Raw genomic sequence first — 22,066 nt, 5'->3', positions numbered from 1 at the left:
GGCATTGGCAACCTGTGCCCCCGGCACTGCTCAAGTGGCAAAGTGCCAATGCCCAGGGGGCACCTTGGCACTACCCATTGGGCATGGGGCAGTGCCAAGGGGGCGGGGCATATTGAGGCGGGAACTAGAAGGGCGGGGCCTGATGGGGGCAAGGCCTAGGGGGCGATCAGTGGGGGTGGTGGCCCCTCTGCCACTTTGCATAGGGATCAGTAGGGGAAGAAGGGAGGCCAGCGATCGGGGCAGGCTGGGTGGGGGTGGGCCGTGGTCAGCGGGTAGGGGCGGTCAGCCTGCTTGGGGGGTCAGCACTGCATGGGGAGGGGGTCAGGCCTGGGGGGAGGGGTGTTTTACTGTTGGAGGGGGAATCATTGGGGAGCGATTTGGGTGGGCTCGGAGTGGGGGGTCAGGGCTCGGCCCGGGAGTGGTCAGCGGGCCAGCGATTGGGCCGTGGGGCTGTGGAGAGCTGGTGTTGCAGGGGTTACGGGGCTGGCCAGCAATCGGAAGGCCATCGGTGTGGGGCCACTGCGCAGACACCAATCTTGGCACTGACCGATTGGCACGTGCGCAGTGGCCCGCTCAGCGCTATGCTGCCGCACTCTCCAGCGGAGATGGCCACTCCCCTGGAGTTTAATGATATTCATGCTGATGGCCTCTGTAGTGTGCAGGGTGTGGGAGATTCTTCTCTGAACACCCACTGAAAAAAAAACAGCGTGAATTACTTCAGTTTTCCCGGGAATTCGACACTTGGAATTTTTTGGGGAGAATTCTGCCCAGTGTATCTCTGTGACTGAGGTACAGATGCAGTGTAATATTGGGGTGGCACAGTGGTCAGCACTGCTGCCTCACAGCGCCAGGGAACCGGGTTCGATTCCCCCGGCTTGGGTCACTGTCAGTGTGGAGTTTGCACGTTCTCCCCGTGTCTGCGTGGGTTTCCTTGGGGTGCTCCGGTTTCCTCCCACAGTCAGAAAGACGCGTTGGTTAGGGTGCATTGACCCGAACAGGCGCCGGAGTGTGGCGACTAGGGGAATTTCACAGTAACTTCATTGCAGTGCTAATGTAAGCCATTGAGACACTAATAAGTTAATAAATAAATATTGTGATAGTGTGATATAGATGCAGTGTATCTCTGTGAGTGTGATACAGATGCAATGTATCTCTGTGAGTGTGATACAGATGCAGTGTATCTCTGTGAGTGTGATACAGATGCAATGTATCTCTGTGAGTGTGATACAGATGCAGTGTATCTCTGTGAGTGTGATACAGATGCAGTGTATCTCTGTGAGTGTGATACAGATGCAGTGTATCTCTGTGAGTGTGATACAGATGCAGTGTATCTTTGTGAGCGTGATACAGATACAGTGTATCTCTGTGAGTGTGATACAGATGCAGTGTATCTCTGTGAGTGTGATACAGATGCAGTGTATCTTTGTGAGCGTGATACATATACAGTGTATCTTTGTGAGCGTGATACAGATACAGTGTATCTCTGTGAGTGTGATACAGATGCAGTGTATCTCTGTGAGTGTGATACAGATGCAGTGTATCTCTGTGAGTGTGATACAGATGCAGTGTATCTCTGTGAGTGTGATACAGATGCAGTGTATCTCTGTGAGTGTGATACAGATACAGTGTATCTCTGTGAGTGTGATACAGATGCAGTGTATCTCTGTGAGTGTGATACAGATACAGTGTATCTCTGTGAGTGTGATACAGATGCAGTGTATCTCTGTGAGTGTGATACAGATAAAGATGGCAATTCTTCCACCCTGCCGGGCTAATTTTCCAGCGGAGCGGGGTGGGGGGAATCTTGCGGCTGGGCATGCGCAGGATTCGTGCCTGTGTTACCACCCCAAGCACATCTCCCAGTGCCGGATTTCTGTCAGATTTCTGCTGGAAACCGGCGGGAAGACCAGGCAAGTCATTTTAATCTGTTCTTAATGTAACTTAAATGTAATTAGCCGGCCCGGGATTGAATTCTCCTGGCCCGCTAGCCTCTCCCACTCCGCCAGAGTGTTTCACTCCAGCGGGGTTCACAGTCGGACCCCATTTTCGGGGAACTATCGGGATGATCCTGCTGGAATGAAGAGGGGGAACATGGGATCGTCCAGAGGGTTGAGTGGGGGGTGGGGGGGGTGGTGCCCCTTGGGCATGGGCACCCTGGCAGTGCCAGCCTGTGCCCCCTGGCACTATGCAAGGGGCAAAGTGCCCACGCCCAGGGGTCACCTTGGTACTGCCCATCGGGCATGGGACAATGCCCAGGGTGCAGTGCCAAGGGGGTAAGGGCTATAGGGGTGGGGCGAGGGGGTGGTCAGTGGGGGCAGGAGGGAGGCCAGCGATTGGGGGGGGCTGGGGAGTCAGCCAGGGGAGTCTGCTGGGGATGGGGACGGTCGGCCAGCCGGTGGGGTGTCTGCCTCCGGGGGGATCGCCACTTGGGGAGGGGACTGGAGATCAGGGCGAGATGGGGGGGGGGGGGGGGGGGGAGCCTGCTGGCTGAGGGGTCAGGACTGTGGGGAGGGGGGAGCTGTGGGACGGGGGGGACTGGAGATCAGGGCCGAGACTGGGCGGGGGGGGGGGGGGGGGGGGGGGTGGCAGTGGTGTGAGGTCAGGACCGGCTCAAAAATGGTTGGGGGCCCACGATTGGGTCATCAGGGGGTTTGTGGAGGTGGCACTGCGGGGGTCCCGTGCTGGCCAGCAAGTGGGAGGCTGACATTTGGGGCCACTGCGCAGAGTTCCGCTGGCTTCAGCCTCCCGGGTGGGAATCGGCCCCGTCCCCTGAAATCTAATGAGATTCACTCTGGAGTGTGGGGGATTCTAGTCTGACTCCCACTGAAAAAAATCAGCGTGAATTACTCCAGTTCTTCCACAAATTCAACACTTCAAACTTTTTTGGGAGAATTCCAGCCACAATTGTGACATTGAAATACAAATGTGGTGTTGTATTGTGACAGTGTGATCCAGATGCAGTGTATCTCTGACTGTGATCCAGATGCAGTGTATCTCTGAGTGAGATACAGATGCAGTGTATCTCTGTGAGTGTGATACAGATGCAGTGTATCTCTGAGTGTGATACAGATACAGTGTATCTCTGTGACAGTGTGATACAGATACAGTGTATCTCTCTGACTGAGATACAGATACAGTGTATCTCTGTGACAGTATGATACAGATGCAGTGTATCCGTGTGAATGTGATACAGATCCAGTGTATCTCTGTGAGTGTGATACAGATGAAGTGGAGATGATGTTGGACTGGGGTAAACACAGTAAGAAGTCTAACAACACCAGGTTAAAGTCCAACAGCCTGTTCCGAAAGCTCGTGGTTTTTGCTACCAAATAAACCTGTTGGACTTTAACCTGGTGTTGTTAGACTTCTTACAGTGTGATACAGATCCAGTGTATCTCTGTGAGTGTGATACAGATCCAGTGTATCTCTATGACAGTGTGATACAGATCCAGTGTATCTCTGTGAGTGTGATACAGATGCAGTGTATCTCTGAGTGTGATACAGATCCAGTGTATCTCTATGACAGTGTGATACAGATGCAGTGTATCTCCGTGAGGGTGATACTGATACAGTGTAATGTTGTGACAGTGTGATACAGGGTTCTGGGCAGTAGGCAGAGCTGTTGATCATTTTGAGATCCCAGCCTGAGAATCTCAGTTGTGGGCTGAACACTTGAACTTGTCACCATTGCCATCAGCATCATCCTGGTGGCCTAGTTCCAGGGAAGGAGAGGTGGTCGGGCTCCATTAAAGGACTCGTGATTGTGGGCCACAGGAACAGGCCCTTCGGCCGATGATGTTGTGCCGAATAATCCCTTCTGCCCGCTCTTGCTTCATATCCCTGTATTCCTTACATATTCAGGTGCTTATCTAAAAGCCCCTTAAACACCCCGATCGTATCTGCCTCCACCACCACCCCTGGCAGCGTATTCCGGACACCTACCACGCTCTGTGTAAAAAAAACTTGCCCCTCACACCTCCTTTGAGCTTTCCCCCTTTCACCTTAAGTGTGTGCCCCTTCATTGGCTGTAAAGAGTCTTGTGAGATCCTGAGGCTGTGACAGGCATTACATAAATGCAACTTCTTCCTTTGTTGCTCTAGCAATGGCAGAGCACATGGACAGGATATTCTGGCTTCACCAATCTCACCGAAACTTTAAACATGGCTTTCTTTTGCACTAAGAGACACAGTCCACATAGTCGAGGGAAGGAGGGGCTCACAGCTCTACAGCACTTTTCACATCTTCAGCAACACATTCCCCCCACCTCCATATGCTTTACTGCCAACTAAATATGTTTAATGAACATTCGCTATTGCAATGTCGCAGACTCTCTCTCTTCAGCACAGTCACAATCTCTTCCCAAACATTGGCAGCAAAGTACAATGGAGGTGGAGGTATCCCAGCATTCATAGCACAGATGAAAAGGGTCTATTGAAACTTGCACTGATGTTCAGGGCTTTTTCTGTGTGCCTCTCCAGCTCTCTCCCACAGAGCCGCTGTGAGGCTTTCTGTTATCTCTTTCTGTATACATCTCACGCTCTCTTCCGATACATCCGTGCACGTAACTTTCTCTGTGTAACTTTCTCCACATCTATGGCACAGTGGTTAGCACTGCTGCCTCACAGCACCAGGGACCTGGGTTTGATTCCCAGGTTGGGTCACTGTCTGTGCGCAGTCTGCATGTTCTCCCCCCTGTCTGCCTGGGTTTCCTCCGGGTGCTCCGGTTTCCTCCCACAGCCCGAAAGATTTTCGCAGTAACTTCATTGCAGAGTGTTAATGTAAGCCCACTTATAGCACCAATGTGCTAAAAAGATGTGCAGGTTAAGTGGACTGGCTGTGCTAAATTGCCCCTTAGTGTCCAAAGATGTTAGGTTAGGGGGATTAGCAGGGTAACACATGGGGTCACGGGGTAGGGCCTGGGTGGGATACTCTGTCTGAGAGTCGGTGCAGACTCGATGGGCTGAATGGCCTGCTTCTGCACTGTGGGGATTCTATGATCTGTGTAACTTTCTCCATATCTGAACATTTCTCTCTCTGTCTCTGTAACTTTCTCTGTATATCTGTGTACCTTTCTATGTATCTGAATGTGTGTCTCTCTCTATCTGTCTCTTTATCGTTATATCTCTGTAACTTTCTCCATTTCTGTACATCTTTCTCTCTCTCTCTGTCTATATTTCTCATAGAATCATAGAATCCCTGCGGTGCAGAAGGAGGCCACTCGGCCCATCGAGTCTGCACCGACCACAATCCCACCCAGGCCCTATTCCTGTATCCCCACATATTTACCCTGCTAATCTCCCTGACACTAAGGGGCAATTTCGCATGGCCAATCCACCTAACCCGCACACCTTTCGGACTGTGGGAGAAAACCGGAGCACCCGGAGGAAGCCCACGCAGACACGGGGAGAGCATGCAGACTCCGCACAGACGGTGACCCGAGGCCGGAACTGAACCCATGTCTCTGGCGCTGCGAGGCAGCAGTGTTAACCATTGTGCCACAGTGCCGCCCCTAACCTGTGTAACTTTCTCCATTTCTCTCTCTCTCCCTCTCTGCCTCTTTCTCTGTGTATCTGTTTAACTTTCTGCATATCTGTATGTGTCTCTGTGTCTGTATCTCATTCCTGATGTTGAGGGGACTGTGCAAAATGCTTGTCAGTAAACGAACATTGTGCCTCACTGCAGAAATATACAGCAGCTCCGACTAAACCTGTGGCTTATCTGATTGAGTGACGACCTGGACTCTGTAACACCGGGTCTGGCTGTTATTGCGAGGCAGAGTTTAACAGAGACTCGCACACCTCAGTAGACGTGACTCACGACTAAAATGTGCCTGTTCGGTAACCACATTGCTCTAACTGAAAGAGGACAAGAGGGAAATCTGGTGACCACCCGGTTCCTTGCTACACTCACTGCAATTTTCAACCACAGAGAGCAGGCTGACTGATGACTTGGGTGGGTCCTTCACTGTGGTTGTTGGGTTTTGCCGAGTTGTTTGTTAACTTTGTGAATTGGTTACTAGGTTTGCGATTTGGGTGCTTGGTTTGACAACTCCATCCCAGTAGTAATATTTGAGGCTGTTATCCTCACAGTGAAACTTTTAAAGCATATTTCTGTAATTGACTTTAATTTTGCAGCAAAAGGATGTGTAAATGTCTGTATAACTGGCGTCACAGGTTGACAGGTTGGTGAAGAAGGCGTTCAGCACACTTGCCTTCATTGGTCAGAGCGCTGAGTACAGGGGTTGGGTGGGACATTATGTTCCAAGACGTTGGTGCGGCCACATTTGGAGCACTGCATACAATTCTAGTCGCCCTGCTATAGGAAGGATGTTATTAAACTGGAAAGGGTGCATAAAAAGATTTACAAGGATGTTACAGGGACTGGAAGTTTTGAATTATAAGAAGAGGCTGGATAGGCTGGGACTTTTTTCCCCAGAGCATTGAGGCGGCACGGTAGCACAGTGGTTAGCACTGCTGCCTCACAGCTCCAGGGACCTGGGTTCGATTCCCGGCTTGGGTCACTGTCTGTGCATAGTCCGTATGTTCTCCCCGTGTCTGCGTGGGTTTCCTCCGGGTGCTCAGGTTTCCTCCCACAGTCTGAAAGACGTGCTGGTTAGGCTGCATTGGCCGTGCTAAATTCTCCCTCAGTGTAACCCGAACAGGAGTGTGGCGACTAGGGGATTTTCACAGTAACTTCATTGCAATGTTAATGTAAGCCGACTTGTGACACTAATAAATAAACTTAGGATGAGGGGTGACCTGATAGAGGTTTATAAAATCATGAGGGGCAGAGATAAGGTGAATAGCCAAGGTCTTTTCCCCAGGGTAAGGGAGTCCAAAACTAGAGAGCATAGGTTGAAGGTGAGAGGGGAAAAATCTATTAGTAACAGTTACACAGCAGCCCCAGGTCCCGGTTAACATTGGGGAGAGCGAATTGGTATTTTATCTTTTTTTAGAATCATAGAAACCCGACAGTGCAGAAAGAGGCCATTCGGCCCATCGAATCTGCACCGACCACAATCCCACCCAGGCCCTACCCCCATATCCCTACATATTTTACCCGCTAATCCCTCTAATCTACGCATCTCAGGACACTAAGGGACAATTTTTAGCATGGCCAATCCACCTAACCCGCACATCTTTGGACTGTGGGAGGAAACCGGAGCATCCGGAGGAAACCCGCGCTGACACGAGGAGAATGTGCAAACTCCACACAGACAGTGACCCAAGGCCGGGAATCGAACCCAGGTCCCTGGCGCTGTGAGGCAGCAGTGCTAACCACTGTGCTACCGTGTCTAAAAGGGACCTGAGGGGCAACTTTTTCAGGCAGAGGGTGGTGCGTGTGTGGAATGAGCTGCCAGAGGAGGTGGTAGAGGCGGGTGCAATGACAACATTTAAAAGACATTTGGATGGGTACAATGGACAGGAAAGGTTTAGAGGGGTGTGGGCCAAACACAGGTAAATGGGACTAGTTCATGATAGGGAGTGGGATAGCTTGATCTTGGTTTCAGATAAAGCTCGGCACAACATCGTGGCCGAAGGGCCTGTTCTGTGCTGTACTGTTCTATGTTCTAGTTCAGTTTAGGAAACTTGGTCTGCATGGATGAGTTGGGCCGAAGGGCCTGTTTCCGTGCTGTGTATCTCGATGACTCTGTGACTCTCTGTCACAATGACACCAATTATTGATGAGTTGTAGATTCCAGATCCAGGGACCCAGCTGAAATCTTTAGCCTGTAATATTTTTCGAGGATAATAAATGTCACGTCCTGATCCGTGTGCAGACTCTGTCCTAAGCCTGAGAAAGTGATCAGGCCCACAGGTTTATACCTTCCGCCTGCTTGGTCAGAACCACCAGCCGCTGTTAGTTCCAAAACAAAGCAGAAATCTCCAATTACCCTTCACGCACTGATGTGTGACCTTGAGGAAAAGACGCAATGTTCCATTATGTTCATTTTAAAAACAGCACATGAGAAACCCGACCTCCCAGACTTCCCCAAGCCCATCATTTACACCCCACTTTCTTTTCAGTTTTCTGATTAAAGTTAAATTAAAGTTTATTTATTAGTCACAAGTAAGGCTTACATTAACACTGCAATGGAGTTACTGTGAAATTCCCCACTCCGGCACCTGTTCGGGCCAATGCACCCTAACCAGCACGTCTTTCAGACTGTGGGAGGAAACCGGAGCACCCGGAGGAAACCCACGCAGACACGGGGAGAACGTGCAGACTCCACACAGACAGTGACCCGAGGCCGGGAATCGAACCCAGTCCCTGGCGCTGTGAGGCAGCAGTGCCAACCACTGTGCCACCGTGCCGTCAGTGTCACAAGTAGGGTTGTATTAACACTGCAATGAAGTTACTGTGAAATTCCCCTAGTCGCCACACTCCGGCGCCAAGGCCACAGTTCAGAAGTACTATAGATTCCTGGAATCTGTACAGTGCAGAAGGAGGCCATTTGGCCCATCGAGTCTGCACCAACCACAATCCCACCCAGTCCCAAACCCTATAACCCCATGCATTTCCCCTAGCTAGTCCCCCTGACACTAGGGTCAATTTAGCATGGCCAATCCACCTAACCAGTACATCTTTTGGACTGTGGGAGGAAACCGGAGCACCCGGAGGAAACCCACGCAGACACGGGGAGAACATGCAGACTCCTCACAGACAGTGACCCAAGCCGGGATTCAAACCCAGGTCCCTGGCCCTGTGAGGCAGCAGTGCTAACCGCTGTGCCACTGTGCTACCTTCATTGGCTGCTTATCCCTTTGGGCGTCTCCTGAGATCATGAAAGTTGCTATAGAAATTCACCTTTTTTTATAGGTTCCAGAACATGCATTTGGAATGTAGGAACAGGAGTAGGCCACTCGGCCCTTTAGGTCTGCTCCACTATTCAATAAGATCCTGGCTGATCTGGTTGTGGTCTCAAATCCACTTTCCTGTCTGCCATCCCCCCCCCCTCCCCACCCTATCCCGCCCCCCCAATAACCCTTGACTCCCTTGTCGATCCAAAATCTGTCTACCTTTGCCATGAATAAATTTGATGAACCAGCCTCCACTGCTTTCCCCTCTGAGGTGCAGAGGGATCTGGGTGTCCTAGTGCATGAATCACAAAAGGTTAGTGTGCAAGTACAGCAAGTAATTAGGAAAGCTCGTAGAATGTTATCATTTACTGTGAGGGGAACTGAATACAAAGGTATGGAGGTTGTGCTTCAGTTAGGCAGGGAATTGGTGAGAGCATAACTGGAGTATTGTGTACAGTATTGGTCCCCATATTTAAGGAAAGGTGTAAATGCGTTAGGAGCAGCTAAGGGAAGGTTTACTAGACGAACACCAGGAATTGGTGGGTTGTCTTATGAGGAAATGTTGGAGAGGCTAGACTTTTATTCGCTGGAGTTTAGAAGAGTAAGAGGCAACTTGATCAAAACCTTTAAGATGCTGAGGGATGTTGACAGGGTGGATGTGGAGAGGATGTTTCCTCTTGTGGTAGAATCTAGAACTGTCACTGTTTGCCTTGGAAAGGATCCAGAGGAGGTTCACAAGAATGATCCCTGCAATGAAGAGCTTGTTGTATGAAGAATGGTTGAGGACTCTGGGTCTGTACTCGTTGGAGTTTAGAAGGATGAGGGGGGATCTTATTGAAACTTATAGGATACTGCGAGGCCTGGATAGGGTGGACGTGGCGAGGATGTCTCCACTGGTAGGAAAAACTAGAACCAGAGGGCACAACATCAGACTAAAGGGACAATCCTTGAAAACAGAGATGAGGAGGAATTTCTTCAGCCAGAGAGTGGTGAATCTGTGGAACTCTTTGCCACAGAAGGCTGTGGAGGCCAGGTCATTGAGTGTCTTTAAGACAGAGATAGATAGGTTCTTGATTAATAAGGGGATCAGGGGTTATGGGGAAAAGGCAGGAGAATGGGGATGAGAAAAGTATCAGCCATGATTGAATGGCGGAGCAGACTCGTTGGGCCGAGTGGCCGAATTCTGCTCCTATGTCTTATGGTCTTATGAAACTAAGGGGTTGCTCATTTAAAGCAGAGATGAGGCAAATTTTTTCTCTCAGAGGGTGGAGAGTCTCTGGAACTCTCTTCCTCAAAAGGCAGTGGGAGCAGAGACTTTGAATATTTTAAGGCGGAGGTGAATAGATTCTTGGTAAGCAAGAGGCAATCGGTAATTGTGGGTAGGTGCTAATATGAGGTAACTATCAGATCAGCCATGATCTTATTAAATGACAGAGCAGGCTTGAGGTGCTGAATGGCCAACTCCCTGTTCATATGTAAGAGCATTCCACAGACTAAGAGAAAAAAAATTCTTCTCATCTCCGGCAAGGTGGCACAGTGGTTGGCACTGCTGCCTCACAGCGCCAGGGACTCAGGTTCAATTCCGGCCTCGGGTCACTGTCTGTGTGGAGTTTGCACGTTCTCCCCGTGTCTGCACGGGTTTCCTCCGGGTGCTCCGGTTCCCTCCCACAGTCTGAAAGACGTGCAGATTGGCCGTGCTAAATTGCCCCTTAGTTTCCAAAGATGTGTAGGTTAGGTGGATTGGCCATGCTAAATTGACCCTAGTGTCAGGGGGATTAGAAGGGTAAAAATGTGGGATTATGGGGAATAGGGCTTGGGTGGGATTGTGGTCGGTGCAGACTCGATGGGCCGAATGACCTCTTTCTGCACTGTAGGGATTCTATGACTCTAAGTGGTGGGCCTCTCATTCTTAATCTGCGTCCCCTGGTTCCTGTCTCTCACACCCTCCTGGTACCCGCCCTATCAAATTTCCTCAATATCTTATAAACTCCAATGGGTGTAGGCCCGATCTGCTCAACCTTTCTCTGATAGATAAACCCTCATCCCAGGAGTGTGTCGAGCTAATCTTCTCCAAACTGCTTTGAACCCAATTATATTTTTTCCTCAAGTGAGGCCAAGGCTGGGATTCTCCGGACTCGTTCGTCCTGTTACCGCTGCCAGCGAGAACGGAGAATCTAGCGCTCAGCCAAACTCCACTCACCGCAGCGGGACTGGAGAATCCCAGCCGCTGGGCGAGGCTGGAGAATTCCCGACCAAAATCGTATCCAGTACTCCAGATGTGGGCCGGAATTCCCTGGCCGTTCGCGCCGGCAGGATTATCTGGTCCTGCCGGAAGCTCAACCCCCACCCGTGGGTTTCCTGGTGACATGGGGTGACATCGATGGGAATTTCCATGGACAGCGGCGGGACTGGAGAATCCCACCACTAGCAAACAACCCGCCACCTCCTGCCGGCAGGAAACACGGGTCTGGGAGGCCGGAGAATCTCAACTGTTGTCTCACCAAGGCTCTGTACAATCCGGTGAAGAGAGAGCAAGAAAGAACAGATTGTAGTTAAATCTCAGCGCGGGTTCTCGATATGAGCGTGTTGGTGTTTCGTGGGCATGGGTTACATACAAAAAGGCACGAGAAGGTAACAACTTCTGTCGTAATGCAGTGACTCACTAGATGGTATGTTGTGTCCGTCGATTCCTCAGGTAGGGCTGACGTGTTGCTGAACGACATAAGGCCTCACTGTAAGGGGCAATATACAGCGGCTTTCCTCAACAAAGTCTGGAATGAAGTGGAACCGCGACCCAGCCAAGCCCCCCAGTTACTGAAGAACAAGGTAGGAATCCTGAACCCACTCCGTCCACTCTAGAATGAGCGCTGTGCGATATTGGGTCTGCCTGGCTCCGGTGGCTGGTATTTGGGCTGTTAATTAACCTACATTTTTGGTTCATTCTTTGTTGGGACATGGGCATCTCTGCCAAGGCCAACTTTTATAATCTATCCCTAATTACCCTGAGTGTCTCACTCGGAGATTTCAGAGGGCAGTTGAGAGTCAACCACATTGCTGTGGTTCTGGAGTCACATGTAGGCCAGACCAGGTAAGGACGGCAGATTTCCTTCCCTAAAGGATATTAGTGACCCAGATGGGTTTTTCCAACAATCGGTGAGTTTCATGGTCACCATTACTGAGAGTAACTTTCAATTCCATTTGTCATTAATTTAATGAATGAACTGTCATGTGGGATTTGAGATCACATCTGCTCAATTCCTAGTCTAATGACATTACCATTGAATCTCTACAGTGCAGAAAGAGACCATTCGGTCCATTGGGTGTGAACCAACTCTCCGAAAGAGCGTCCCACCCAGGCTGTCCCCTCCTCCCTATCCCCATAACCCTACGCATTTAGCATGGCCAATCCACCTAACCCATGCACCTTTGGGAGGAAACTGTGGGAGGAAACCGGAGCACCCGGAGGAAACCCACGCAGAAACGGGGAGAATGTGCAGAGTCCACACAGACAGTGACCCAAGCCGGGAATCGAACCCGGGTTCCCTGGCGTTGTGAGGCAGCAGTGCTAACCACTGTGCCACTGTGCCACAACACCATCATCTCCCGCTAGAGCCTAGCAGAGTCGGAAGGTCTTGGGCTCTATTCTGTAATCTGCGTAGAGAGATTCAACAAAGTGTTAGAATCATAGAATCCTCCAGTACAGAAGGAGGCCATTCAGCCCATTGAGTCTGTACCGACCACAATCCCACCCAGGGCTCGATTCCCATAACCCCACATATTTACCCTGCGAATCCCCCTGACATTAGGTGCAATTTAGCACAGCCATTCAATCTAACCCCGCACAGCTTTGGACTGTGGGAGGAAACCGGAGCACCTGGAGGAAACCCACGCAGACACTGGGAGAACATGCAAACTCCGCACAGACAGTGACCCGAGGCTGGAATTGAACCTTGGCCCCTGCGCTGTGAGGCAGCAGCGCTAACCACTGTGCCGTCCACCTTGAAAAGCATAGGGTTGGATAGAGGAGCAATGAGGGAGTAGCTGTAATATCACTGGACTAGTAATCCAGAGGCCCAGGACATTGCTTTAGGGACACGGGTTCAGATCCCACTCAGCAGCGAGGGGAATTTAAATGTGGTTAATTAATAAATCTACCTACCTTACTACTGTCCTCTGCATGTGATTCTAGACCTGACCCTTAAACCACACAGCTCAAAGGTCATTAGGGATGGGCAATAAATGCTGGTCTTGCCAGTGATGCTCACATCCCATGAAAGAATTTTTTAAAATGTCAGTTGTAATGACTGTATCAAGGGCCATGCGGTGGGTCTCTCGGAGTATGAGCTCCCTGATTGAGGTAATGATTGCCTGCCCTATCAGGGAGTCTCACCTCTGTATATATTGAGCCATGTCAGGGCTACTGACCCTCCGGATTCTAATTGTACTTGAAGCGCTCTGAGGAGTGGAATTGAGTTTGTAAATAAAGGGAACCTGATGAAGGAACGCCGGCCCTGGAGGAGATATTCCACCGGTGATCTCCCCACAGAGGCTGTTGGATCATGCACCTCAGTAACCTAGGCTGGGAACTGGAGAAGCCTCTCCACTAAGGGGGCCTTCTGCTCTAAGCATTGTACTGGGCTGTGTGCTGTTGTGGCACAGTGGTTAGCACTGCTGCTTCACAGCGCAGGGACCCCGGTTCAATTCCCAGCTTGGGTCACTGTCTGTGCGGAGTTTGCACGTTCTCCCCATGTCTGCGTGGGTTTCCTCCGGGTGCTCCGGTTTCCTCCCACAGTCGGAAAGACGTGCTGGTTAGGTGCATTGGCCATGCTAAATTCTCCCTCAGTGTATCCGAACAGGCGCTGGAGTGTGGCGACTGGGAGATTTTCACAGTAACTTCATTGCAGTGTTAATGTAAGCCTACTTGTGATACCAATAAAATAATGACTCAGTCATTGCCTTGTTTTCTCAGGAGCTCAGGGATACCGAGCAAGTGATTGCAAAGGGTTACCTCATGCAACATGTGGAGAACAGGAAACGATGGAAGGAGAGCTACTTTGTCATGAAGGCCAGCTACCACCTGGAGTATTTTGAGAGTAAAGAGGTAAGGGGTTTTATAAATTCACCTGGAGGTTTATTACTCACACTGAAACATGTCTGCTTGGTGTCTTTGTCTGGGTAGATTGGGGGCTTTTGTCTACAGGTGGGGGAGTGATGATGAGGAGTGTGTGGAGGGGGTAGTGAGGAGTAGTACATGGGAGAGAGATAGCGTATGGTGGAGAGGTAGTTTCTAGTAGAAGGGTAGTATATGGTGGAGGGGTTGTATATGGGGAGGGATTGTTTATGGTAGAGAGATAGCATATGGTGGTGGGGTAGTATATGGGAGTGGGGTAGTATATGGGGGTGGGTTGGTATATGGGGGTGGAGTTGGTATATGGGGGTGGGGTAGTATATGGGGGTGGGTTGGTATATGGGGGTGGAGTTGGTATATGGGGGTGGGGTAGTATATGGGGGTGGGTTGGTATATGGGGGTGGGTTGGTATATGGGGGTTGGGTAGTATATGGGTGTGGGGTATATGGTGGTGGGTTGGTATATGGGGAGGGGTAGTATATGGGTATGGGGTATATGGTGGTGGGTTGGTATATGGGGGTGGGTTGGTATATGGGGGTTGGGTAGTATATGGGTATGGGGTATATGGTGGTGGGTTGGTATATGGGGAGGGGTAGTATATGGGTATGGGGTATATGGTGGTGGGTTGGTATATGGGGGAGGTATATATGATGGCAGGCTGTTAATTCTCTCTCTGAATTGTGTTATCTGTTGCGATGTGTTTCAGGCTGAACAAAGGGCAGTGAAAGCTGAAAGCAGTGTGCTGTTGTCGGGTTATGTCCTGCTGAACTCAGTGATGGATTACAGGGACAGGCTACATCAGAGCTGGCCACATTTCAATGGTGAGTGCTCAGCGGGGATAGAGGGAATGATGCGTACGAACTATTGAGCAGCTCACACATTCCGAATGCTTGTTCGGTGTGGTTCATCACTCAACCTTGTCCCAGGAGAGAGTTGGTCAGCTTTCTTCCAGTGCTGACACAGAGCCTGAGATGGGAGACGAACGGGACAATTAAGCTGATGTCCTTCTGTAACACCCTCAGATACAAACTGGAACTTTAATTCTGCACGCACAGTGGCAGCTTTGTGTACCATCTACAAGATGCACTGATTGTTGATTTGATTTTTAGATTTAGATTTTGATTTAGAACATAGAACATAGAAAAGCTACAGCACAAACAGGCCCTTCGGCTCACAAGTTGCGCTGAACAATTTCCTTACCTTCTAGGCTCATCTATAACCCTCTATCTTACTAACCTCCATGAACCTATCCAAAAGTCTCTTAAAAGACTCAATCGAATCCGCTTCAACCACCACTACCGGCAGCCGATTCCACGCACCCACCACCCTCTGAGTGAAAAACTTACCCCTAACATCTCCTCTGTACCTACTCCCCAGCACCCTAAACCGGTGGCCTCTCGTGACAACCATTTCAGGCCTGGGTAAAAGCCTCTGAGAATCCACGCTATCAATACCTCGCAACATCTTATACACCTCTATCAGGTCACCTCTCATCCTTTGCCTCTCCAAGGAGAATAGACCTAGCTCTCTCAACCTATTCTCATAAGGCATACCACTTAATCCCGGCAATACATATTGTCACATGTATTAGTATACAGTGAAAAGTATTGTTTCTTGCGCACTATACAAAGCATACCGTTCATAGAGAAGGAAAGGAGAGAGTGCTGAATGTAGTGTCACATTCATAGCTAGGGTGTAGAGAAAGATCAACTTAATGCGAGGTAGGTCCATTCAAAAGTCTGATGGCAGCAGGGAAGAAGCTGTTCTTGAGTCGGTTGGTACGTGACCTCAGAAATTTGTACCTTTTTCCCAATGGAAGAAGGTGGAAAAGAGAATGCCCGGGATGCGTGGGGTCCTTAATTATGCTGGCTGCTTTGCCGAGTCAGCAGGAAGTGTAGACAGAGTCAATGGATGGGAGGCTGGGATGGGATGCTACTCACCAAGGCTCCTTAGACAGCACCTTCCAAACCCAAGACCACTACCATCTAGAAGGACAAGGGCAGCAGACACATGGGACCACCACCAGTTGCAAGTTCACCTCCAAGTCACTCACCATTCTGACTTGGAAATAGATCGGCCATTCCTCCACTATCGCTGGGTCAAAATCCTGGAATTCCCTCCCTAGCAGCACTGTGGGCGTACCTACACCACACAGAGTGCAGCGGGTTCAAGAAAACGACTCACCACCACCTTCTCAAGGGGCAATTAGGGATGGGCAATAAATGCTGGACTCGCCAGTGATGCCGAGAAGGAAGATTTTTAATAAAATCTATTGGATTGTAAAGTGTAAGTTGATTTTCACTGTGAATCCCACATGCACGCTGCTATTCACCACCAGGAGTGGCTGAACCCACCCACAGTCCGTTTTTGGGATGTTTATGTGAATATGCAAGACACCAACTAGGTATCGGCAACTAGCAGCAGTGACAGGCACTGTCTCTTGGTGCTGTGTCCGGAGCTACCTTCTGGACTCAAGGCACTGGTGATGATCAGCCATGATCGTAATGAGTGGCGAAGCAGGCCCAAAGGGCCGAATGGCCTCCTTCTGCATAGTTTCTATGTTTCCATATTCCAGGCTCAGTAACCCTAATGTTTCAGCAGGTGAGAGTTTGGGAATCCCACGCTGAGAGTTTGACCTCTATTTTTGGGCCTACACTGCTCAGTGAGCCTGGCAGCCTCTGTGGATTGAAAAACCGCGCTGGTTCAGGTTAACGCCGCTAACTCCGGCGTTTCTCTCTCCGCGGAGGTCGTGCCTGACCTGCCGAGAGTTCCGGCTGGTTCCTGTTTTTCTCTCAGTATCTGGCTTTGGGAAATTCGGGAATACTGGTCTCTGGAAAATGGGATCATGGGGCTATTGGATGGTTCATGAATGACCATTTATTGGGAGTGAAGCCCTTACCCGGTCCGGCCCACAGGCCCTCACCGATATGGGTGGTTCTTAGCCTCCCTCTGAAATGGTCCAACTCAGTTGGAGTCCTGGGAGGTCCTGAAAGGTACTATCTAAATGCAAATGTTTCTTTCTTTGTCTCCCCCGCGCCCACTCCACCCCATGTTTTCCAGGTATCGCAGACACGTACTGGGAGGAACAGTGCGCCAACTGCCCAACGGGACACCCCCTCTTTCTGTGGCACCCCTATCGGCCACACCTCCTCCTCTGCTGCCAGAACGCTGATGACCATCACATCTGGAGCACGCTCCTTAAGGACGGAATTCGACACTTCAACACTGGTACAGACTCCCCGATGTTGCACACGTTCCACTCCCCGAAGCGGGCTCCACATTGTCTGACATAGTAGGACACTACAGCTTTGTTTGCAGTTCAGAAGCTGGCCCTTCGGCCCATCTGGCCCCAGGCCGGTTTTATGCCTCCAAGCAGGTTTCCTCCCACCTCGCTGCATCTCGCAGCATGACTGCTCCTACTTTCTCCCTCAGCCACGCAACTAGTTTGCCCTCGAGTGAACCGTGCAGCGAGGCATCTTCAAACCCTGTCTGGATTCAACCGGGGCCCTGCTCAATCTGACCAGGGCCATGTGGTTCCCGTGGCTCTGCCTCTGACCAGGTGATCACCAAACTGGCATTGAGAGATGGAGAGTTTCTCCCTCTGCTTCCCAGAATTCCCATTGGAAGAAGATTCATACATCAGAGCAGGTGTTGATTTGCCCTTAACACCAACAATGACAAATGAGTAAAGTTACACTGGCACTGGGGTAACTGCCTTGGGGATTGGCTTCACTCTGTATCTAACCCCGTGCTGTACCTGTCCTGGGAGTGTTTGATGGGGACAGTGTAGAGGGAGCTTTACTCTGTATCTAACCCCGTGCTGTACCTGTCCTGGGAGTGTTTGATGGGGACAGTGTAGAGGGAGCTTTACTCTGTATCTCTGGGGGTGAGCCGAGTGAGATCTCTGGGGGTGAGCCGAGTGAGAAAGCTCAGGTGGTTAGGGGCTGTAAAAGACTGGGCCTTGTGATTGGGGACTCCACAATTAAGGGGACAGATAGGAGGGTCGGAACTAAAGGTAGGGACTCAGGGTTGGTGTGTTGCCTACCAGGGGCTGGGGTCCGGGATGTGTCTGACAGGGTATTCAGGACTCTTAGGGGGGAGGGAGATAAACCACAAGTTATTGTACATGTGGGGACACACGACATAGGGAGGATAGGGGAAGGGGATATTAGGCAGGGATTTATGGAGTTGGGGTGGAAACTAAAGGCCAAGACTGACAGAGTGGTTATCTCTGGAATCTTGCCTGTACCACGGGATAGTTTAGAGAGGAATAGGGAGAGGGAAGGTTTGAATTCATGGCTGAGGGGATGGTGCAGGAGGGAGGGGTTCAGGTACTTAAGCAATTGGGGCTCGTACTGGGGAAGGTGTGACCTCTATGAGAAGGATGGTCTACACCTTAATCAGAAGGGGACCAATATCCTGGGGGGTAAATTTGCTAAGGCCATGCAGGGAGGTTTAAACTGATTCGGGGGGGGGGAGGGATCCTGAGTAGTGGGGCTGAAAGTGAGGGATGCATGGATGGGGACTGCAATGCACGGCATTGCAGAGGTGGGGTGGAGCAGGGTTTGAAATGTGTATACTTCAATGCCAGGAGTATTCGCAATAAAGTGGGTGAACTTGCAGCGTGGATCAGTACCTGGGACTTCGATGTTGTGGCTATTTCAGAGACATGGATAGAGCAGGGGCAGGAATGGATGCTGCAGGTCCCGGGGTTCAAATGTTTTAGTCGAAGTAGGGAAGGAGGTAGAAGAGGGGGAGGGGTAGCATTATTGGTCAGAGATTGTATCACAGTGTCAGAGAGGAGGTTTGATGAGGACTTATCTGTTGAGGTAGTATGGGCGGAGATTAGAAATAGGAGAGGAGAGGTCACCCTGTTGGGAGTCTTTTATAGACCTCCTAAAAGTTCTAGAGAGGTTGAGGAAAGGATTGCGGAGTCAATCCTGCTTAGGAGTGAAAGTAATAGGGCAATTGTTATGGGGGATTTTAACTTGACTAATATTGACTGGAATTGTTATAGCTCTAGCTCGTTAGAGGGGTCAGTTTTTGTTCAAAGCGTGCAGGAAGGTTTTTTGACTCAGTATGTAGACAGGCCAACTAGAGGTGAGGCTATATTGGATCTGGTGCTGGGAAATGAGCCAGACCAGGTGCTAGACTTGGAAGTTGGTGTGCATTTTGGTGATAGTGACCACAATTCGGTTACGTTCACCTTAGTGATGGAAAGGGATAGGCATGAACCTCGGGCCAGTGGTTTTAGCTGGGGGAAGGGTAATTATGAGGCTATTAGGAGAGAATTAGGAAACATAGGTTGGACTAGGAGATTACAGGGACTGGGAACGTCCGACATGTGGAGTTTTTTCAAGGGGCAGCTACTGCGAGTCTGTGATAGGTATGTCCCTGTCAGGCAAGGAGGAATTGGTAGGGCTAGGGAACCGTGGTGCACCAAAAAAGTTTCTTTGTTGGTTAAAAAGAAAAAGGAGGCTTATGTTCGGATGAGACGTGAGCACTCGGGTAGTGCACTAGAAAGCTTTAGATTGGCTAAGAGGGAGTTGAAGAGCGAGCTTAGAAGGGCTAAAAGGGGACATGAGAAGACTTTGGCGGATAGGGTTAAAGAGAATCCTAAGGCGTTCTATAGGTATGTCAAGAACAGAAGGTTGGTTAGGGCAAGTTTAGGGCCAGTTATAGATGGCAGAGGGAAGTTATGTGTGGAACCGGAGGAGATTGGTGAAGCATTGAACCAATATTTCTCTTCGGTGTTCACGCAAGGGGACATGAATATAGCTGAGGAGGACACTGGGTTGCAAGGGAGTAGAATAGACAGTATTACAGTTGATAAGGAGGATGTGCAGGATATTCTGGAGGGTCTGAAAATAGATAAATCCCCTGGTCCGGATGGGATTTATCCAAGGATTCTCTGGGAGGCAAGAGAAGTGATTGCAGAGCCTCTGGCTCTGATCTTCAGGTCGTCGTTGGCCTCTGGTATAGTACCAGAAGATTGGAGGTTAGCGAATGTTGTCCCATTGTTTAAGAAGGGGAACAGAGACTTCCCCGGGAATTATAGACCGGTGAGTCTCACTTCTGTTGTCGGCAAGATGTTGGAAAAAATTATAAGGGATAGGATTTATAGTTATTTGGAGAGTAATGAATTGATAGGTGATAGTCAGCATGGTTTTGTGGCAGGTAGGTCGTGCCTTACTAACCTTATTGAGTTTTTTGAGAAAGTGACCAAGGAGGTGGATGGGGGCAAGGCAGTGGACGTGGTATATATGGATTTTAGTAAGGCGTTTGATAAGGTTCACCATGGTAGGCTTCTGCAGAAAATGCAGATGTATGGGATTGGGGGTGATCTAGGAAATTGGATCAGGAATTGGCTAGCGGATAGGAAACAGAGGGTGGTGGTTGATAGTAAATATTCATCATGGAGTGCGGTTACAAGTGGTGTACCTCAGGGATCTGTTTTGGGGCCACTGCTGTTTGTAATATTTATTAATGATCTGGATGAGGGTATAGTTGGGTGGATTAGCAAATTTGCTGATGACACCAAAGTCGGTGGTGTGGTAGACAGTGAGGAAGGGTGTCGTAGTTTGCAGGAAGACTTAGACAGGTTGCAAAGTTGGGCCGAGAGGTGGCGGATGGAGTTTAATGCGGAGAAGTGTGAGGTAATTCACTTTGGTAGGAATAACAGATGTGTTGAGTATAGGGCTAACGGGAGGACTTTGAATAGTGTGGAGGAGCAGAGGGATCTAGGTGTATGTGTGCATAGATCCCTGAAAGTTGGGAATCAAGTAGATAAGGTTGTTAAGAAGGCATATGGTGTCTTGGCGTTTATTGGTAGGGGGATTGAATTTAGGAGTCGTAGCGTTATGTTGCAACTGTACACAACTCTGGTGCGGCCGCACTTGGAGTACTGTGTGCAGTTCTGGTCCCCACATTACAGGAAGGATGTGGAGGCTTTGGAGAGGGTGCAGAGGAGGTTTACCAGGATGTTGCCTGGTATGGAGGGGAGATCCTATGAGGAGAGGCTGAGGGATTTGGGATTGTTTTCGCTGGAAAGGCGGCGGCTAAGAGGGGATCTTATTGAAACATATAAGATGATTAGAGGTTTAGATAGGGTGGATAGTGATAGCCTTTTTCCTCTGATGGAGAAATCCAGCACGAGGGGGCATGGCTTTAAATTGAGGGGGGGTAGTTATAGAACCGATGTCAGGGGTAGGTTCTTTACCCAGAGGGTGGTGAGGGATTGGAATGCCCTGCCAGCATCAGTAGTAAATGCGCCTAGTTTGGGGGCGTTTAAGAGATCCGTAGATAGGTTCATGGACGAAAAGAAATTGGTTTAGGTTGGAGGGTCACAGTTTTTTTTTTTAACTGGTCGGTGCAACATCGTGGGCCGAAGGGCCTGTTCTGCGCTGTAATGTTCTATGTTCTATGTCTATGTTCTATGTATCTAACCCCGTGCTGTATCTGTCCTGGGAGTGTTTGATGGGGACAGTGTAGAGGGAGCTTTACTCTGTATCTAACCCCGTGCTGTACCTGTCCTGGGAGTGTTTGATGGGGACAGTGTAGAGGGAGCTTTACTCTGTATCTAACCCTGTGCTGTACCTGTCCTGGGAGTGTTTGATGGGGACAGTGTAGAGGGAGCTTTACTCTGTATCTAACCCCGTGCTGTACCTGTCCTGGGAGTGTTTGATGGGGACAGTGTAGAGGGAGCTTTACTCTGTATCTAACCCTGTGCTGTACCTGTCCTGGGAGTGTTTGATGGGGACAGTGTAGAGGGAGCTTTACTCTGTATCTAACCCTGTGCTGTACCTGTCCTGGGAGTGTTTGATGGGGACAGTGTAGAGGGAGCTTTACTCTGTATCTAACCCCGTGCTGTACCTGTCCTGGGAGTGTTTGATGGGGACAGTGTAGAGGGAGCTTTACTCTGTATCTAACCCTGTGCTGTACCTGTCCTGGGAGTGTTTGATGGGGACAGTGTAGAGGGAGCTTTACTCTGTATCTAACCCCGTGCTGTGCCTGTCCTGGGAGTGTTTGATGGGGACAGTGTAGAGGGAACTTTACTCTGTATCTAACCCCGTGCTGTACCTGTCCTGGGAGTGTTTGATGGGGACAGTGTAGAGGGAACTTTACTCTGTATCTAACC

General features: G+C 50.0%; 1 protein-coding gene across 1 annotated transcript in view; it reads left to right on the top strand.

Annotated features, from left to right (window-relative positions):
• LOC144507805 (protein Niban 1-like) overlaps window positions 1–22,066 on the top strand; it is a 58,698-nt gene that overhangs the window by 1,713 nt on the left and 34,919 nt on the right. The window contains exons 2-5 of the mRNA XM_078235116.1: window positions 11,497–11,627; window positions 13,771–13,902; window positions 14,636–14,750; window positions 16,990–17,157. Of these exons, the coding sequence (XP_078091242.1) occupies window positions 11,497–11,627; window positions 13,771–13,902; window positions 14,636–14,750; window positions 16,990–17,157 (546 nt within the window). The remainder of the gene's footprint in view (window positions 1–11,496; window positions 11,628–13,770; window positions 13,903–14,635; window positions 14,751–16,989; window positions 17,158–22,066) is intronic.

Source organism: Mustelus asterias, chromosome 19 (assembly GCF_964213995.1).
Source record: "Mustelus asterias chromosome 19, sMusAst1.hap1.1, whole genome shotgun sequence".
NCBI classification, from domain to species: Eukaryota; Metazoa; Chordata; class Chondrichthyes; order Carcharhiniformes; family Triakidae; genus Mustelus; species Mustelus asterias.
This window is presented reverse-complemented; position numbering and strand designations above follow the sequence as displayed.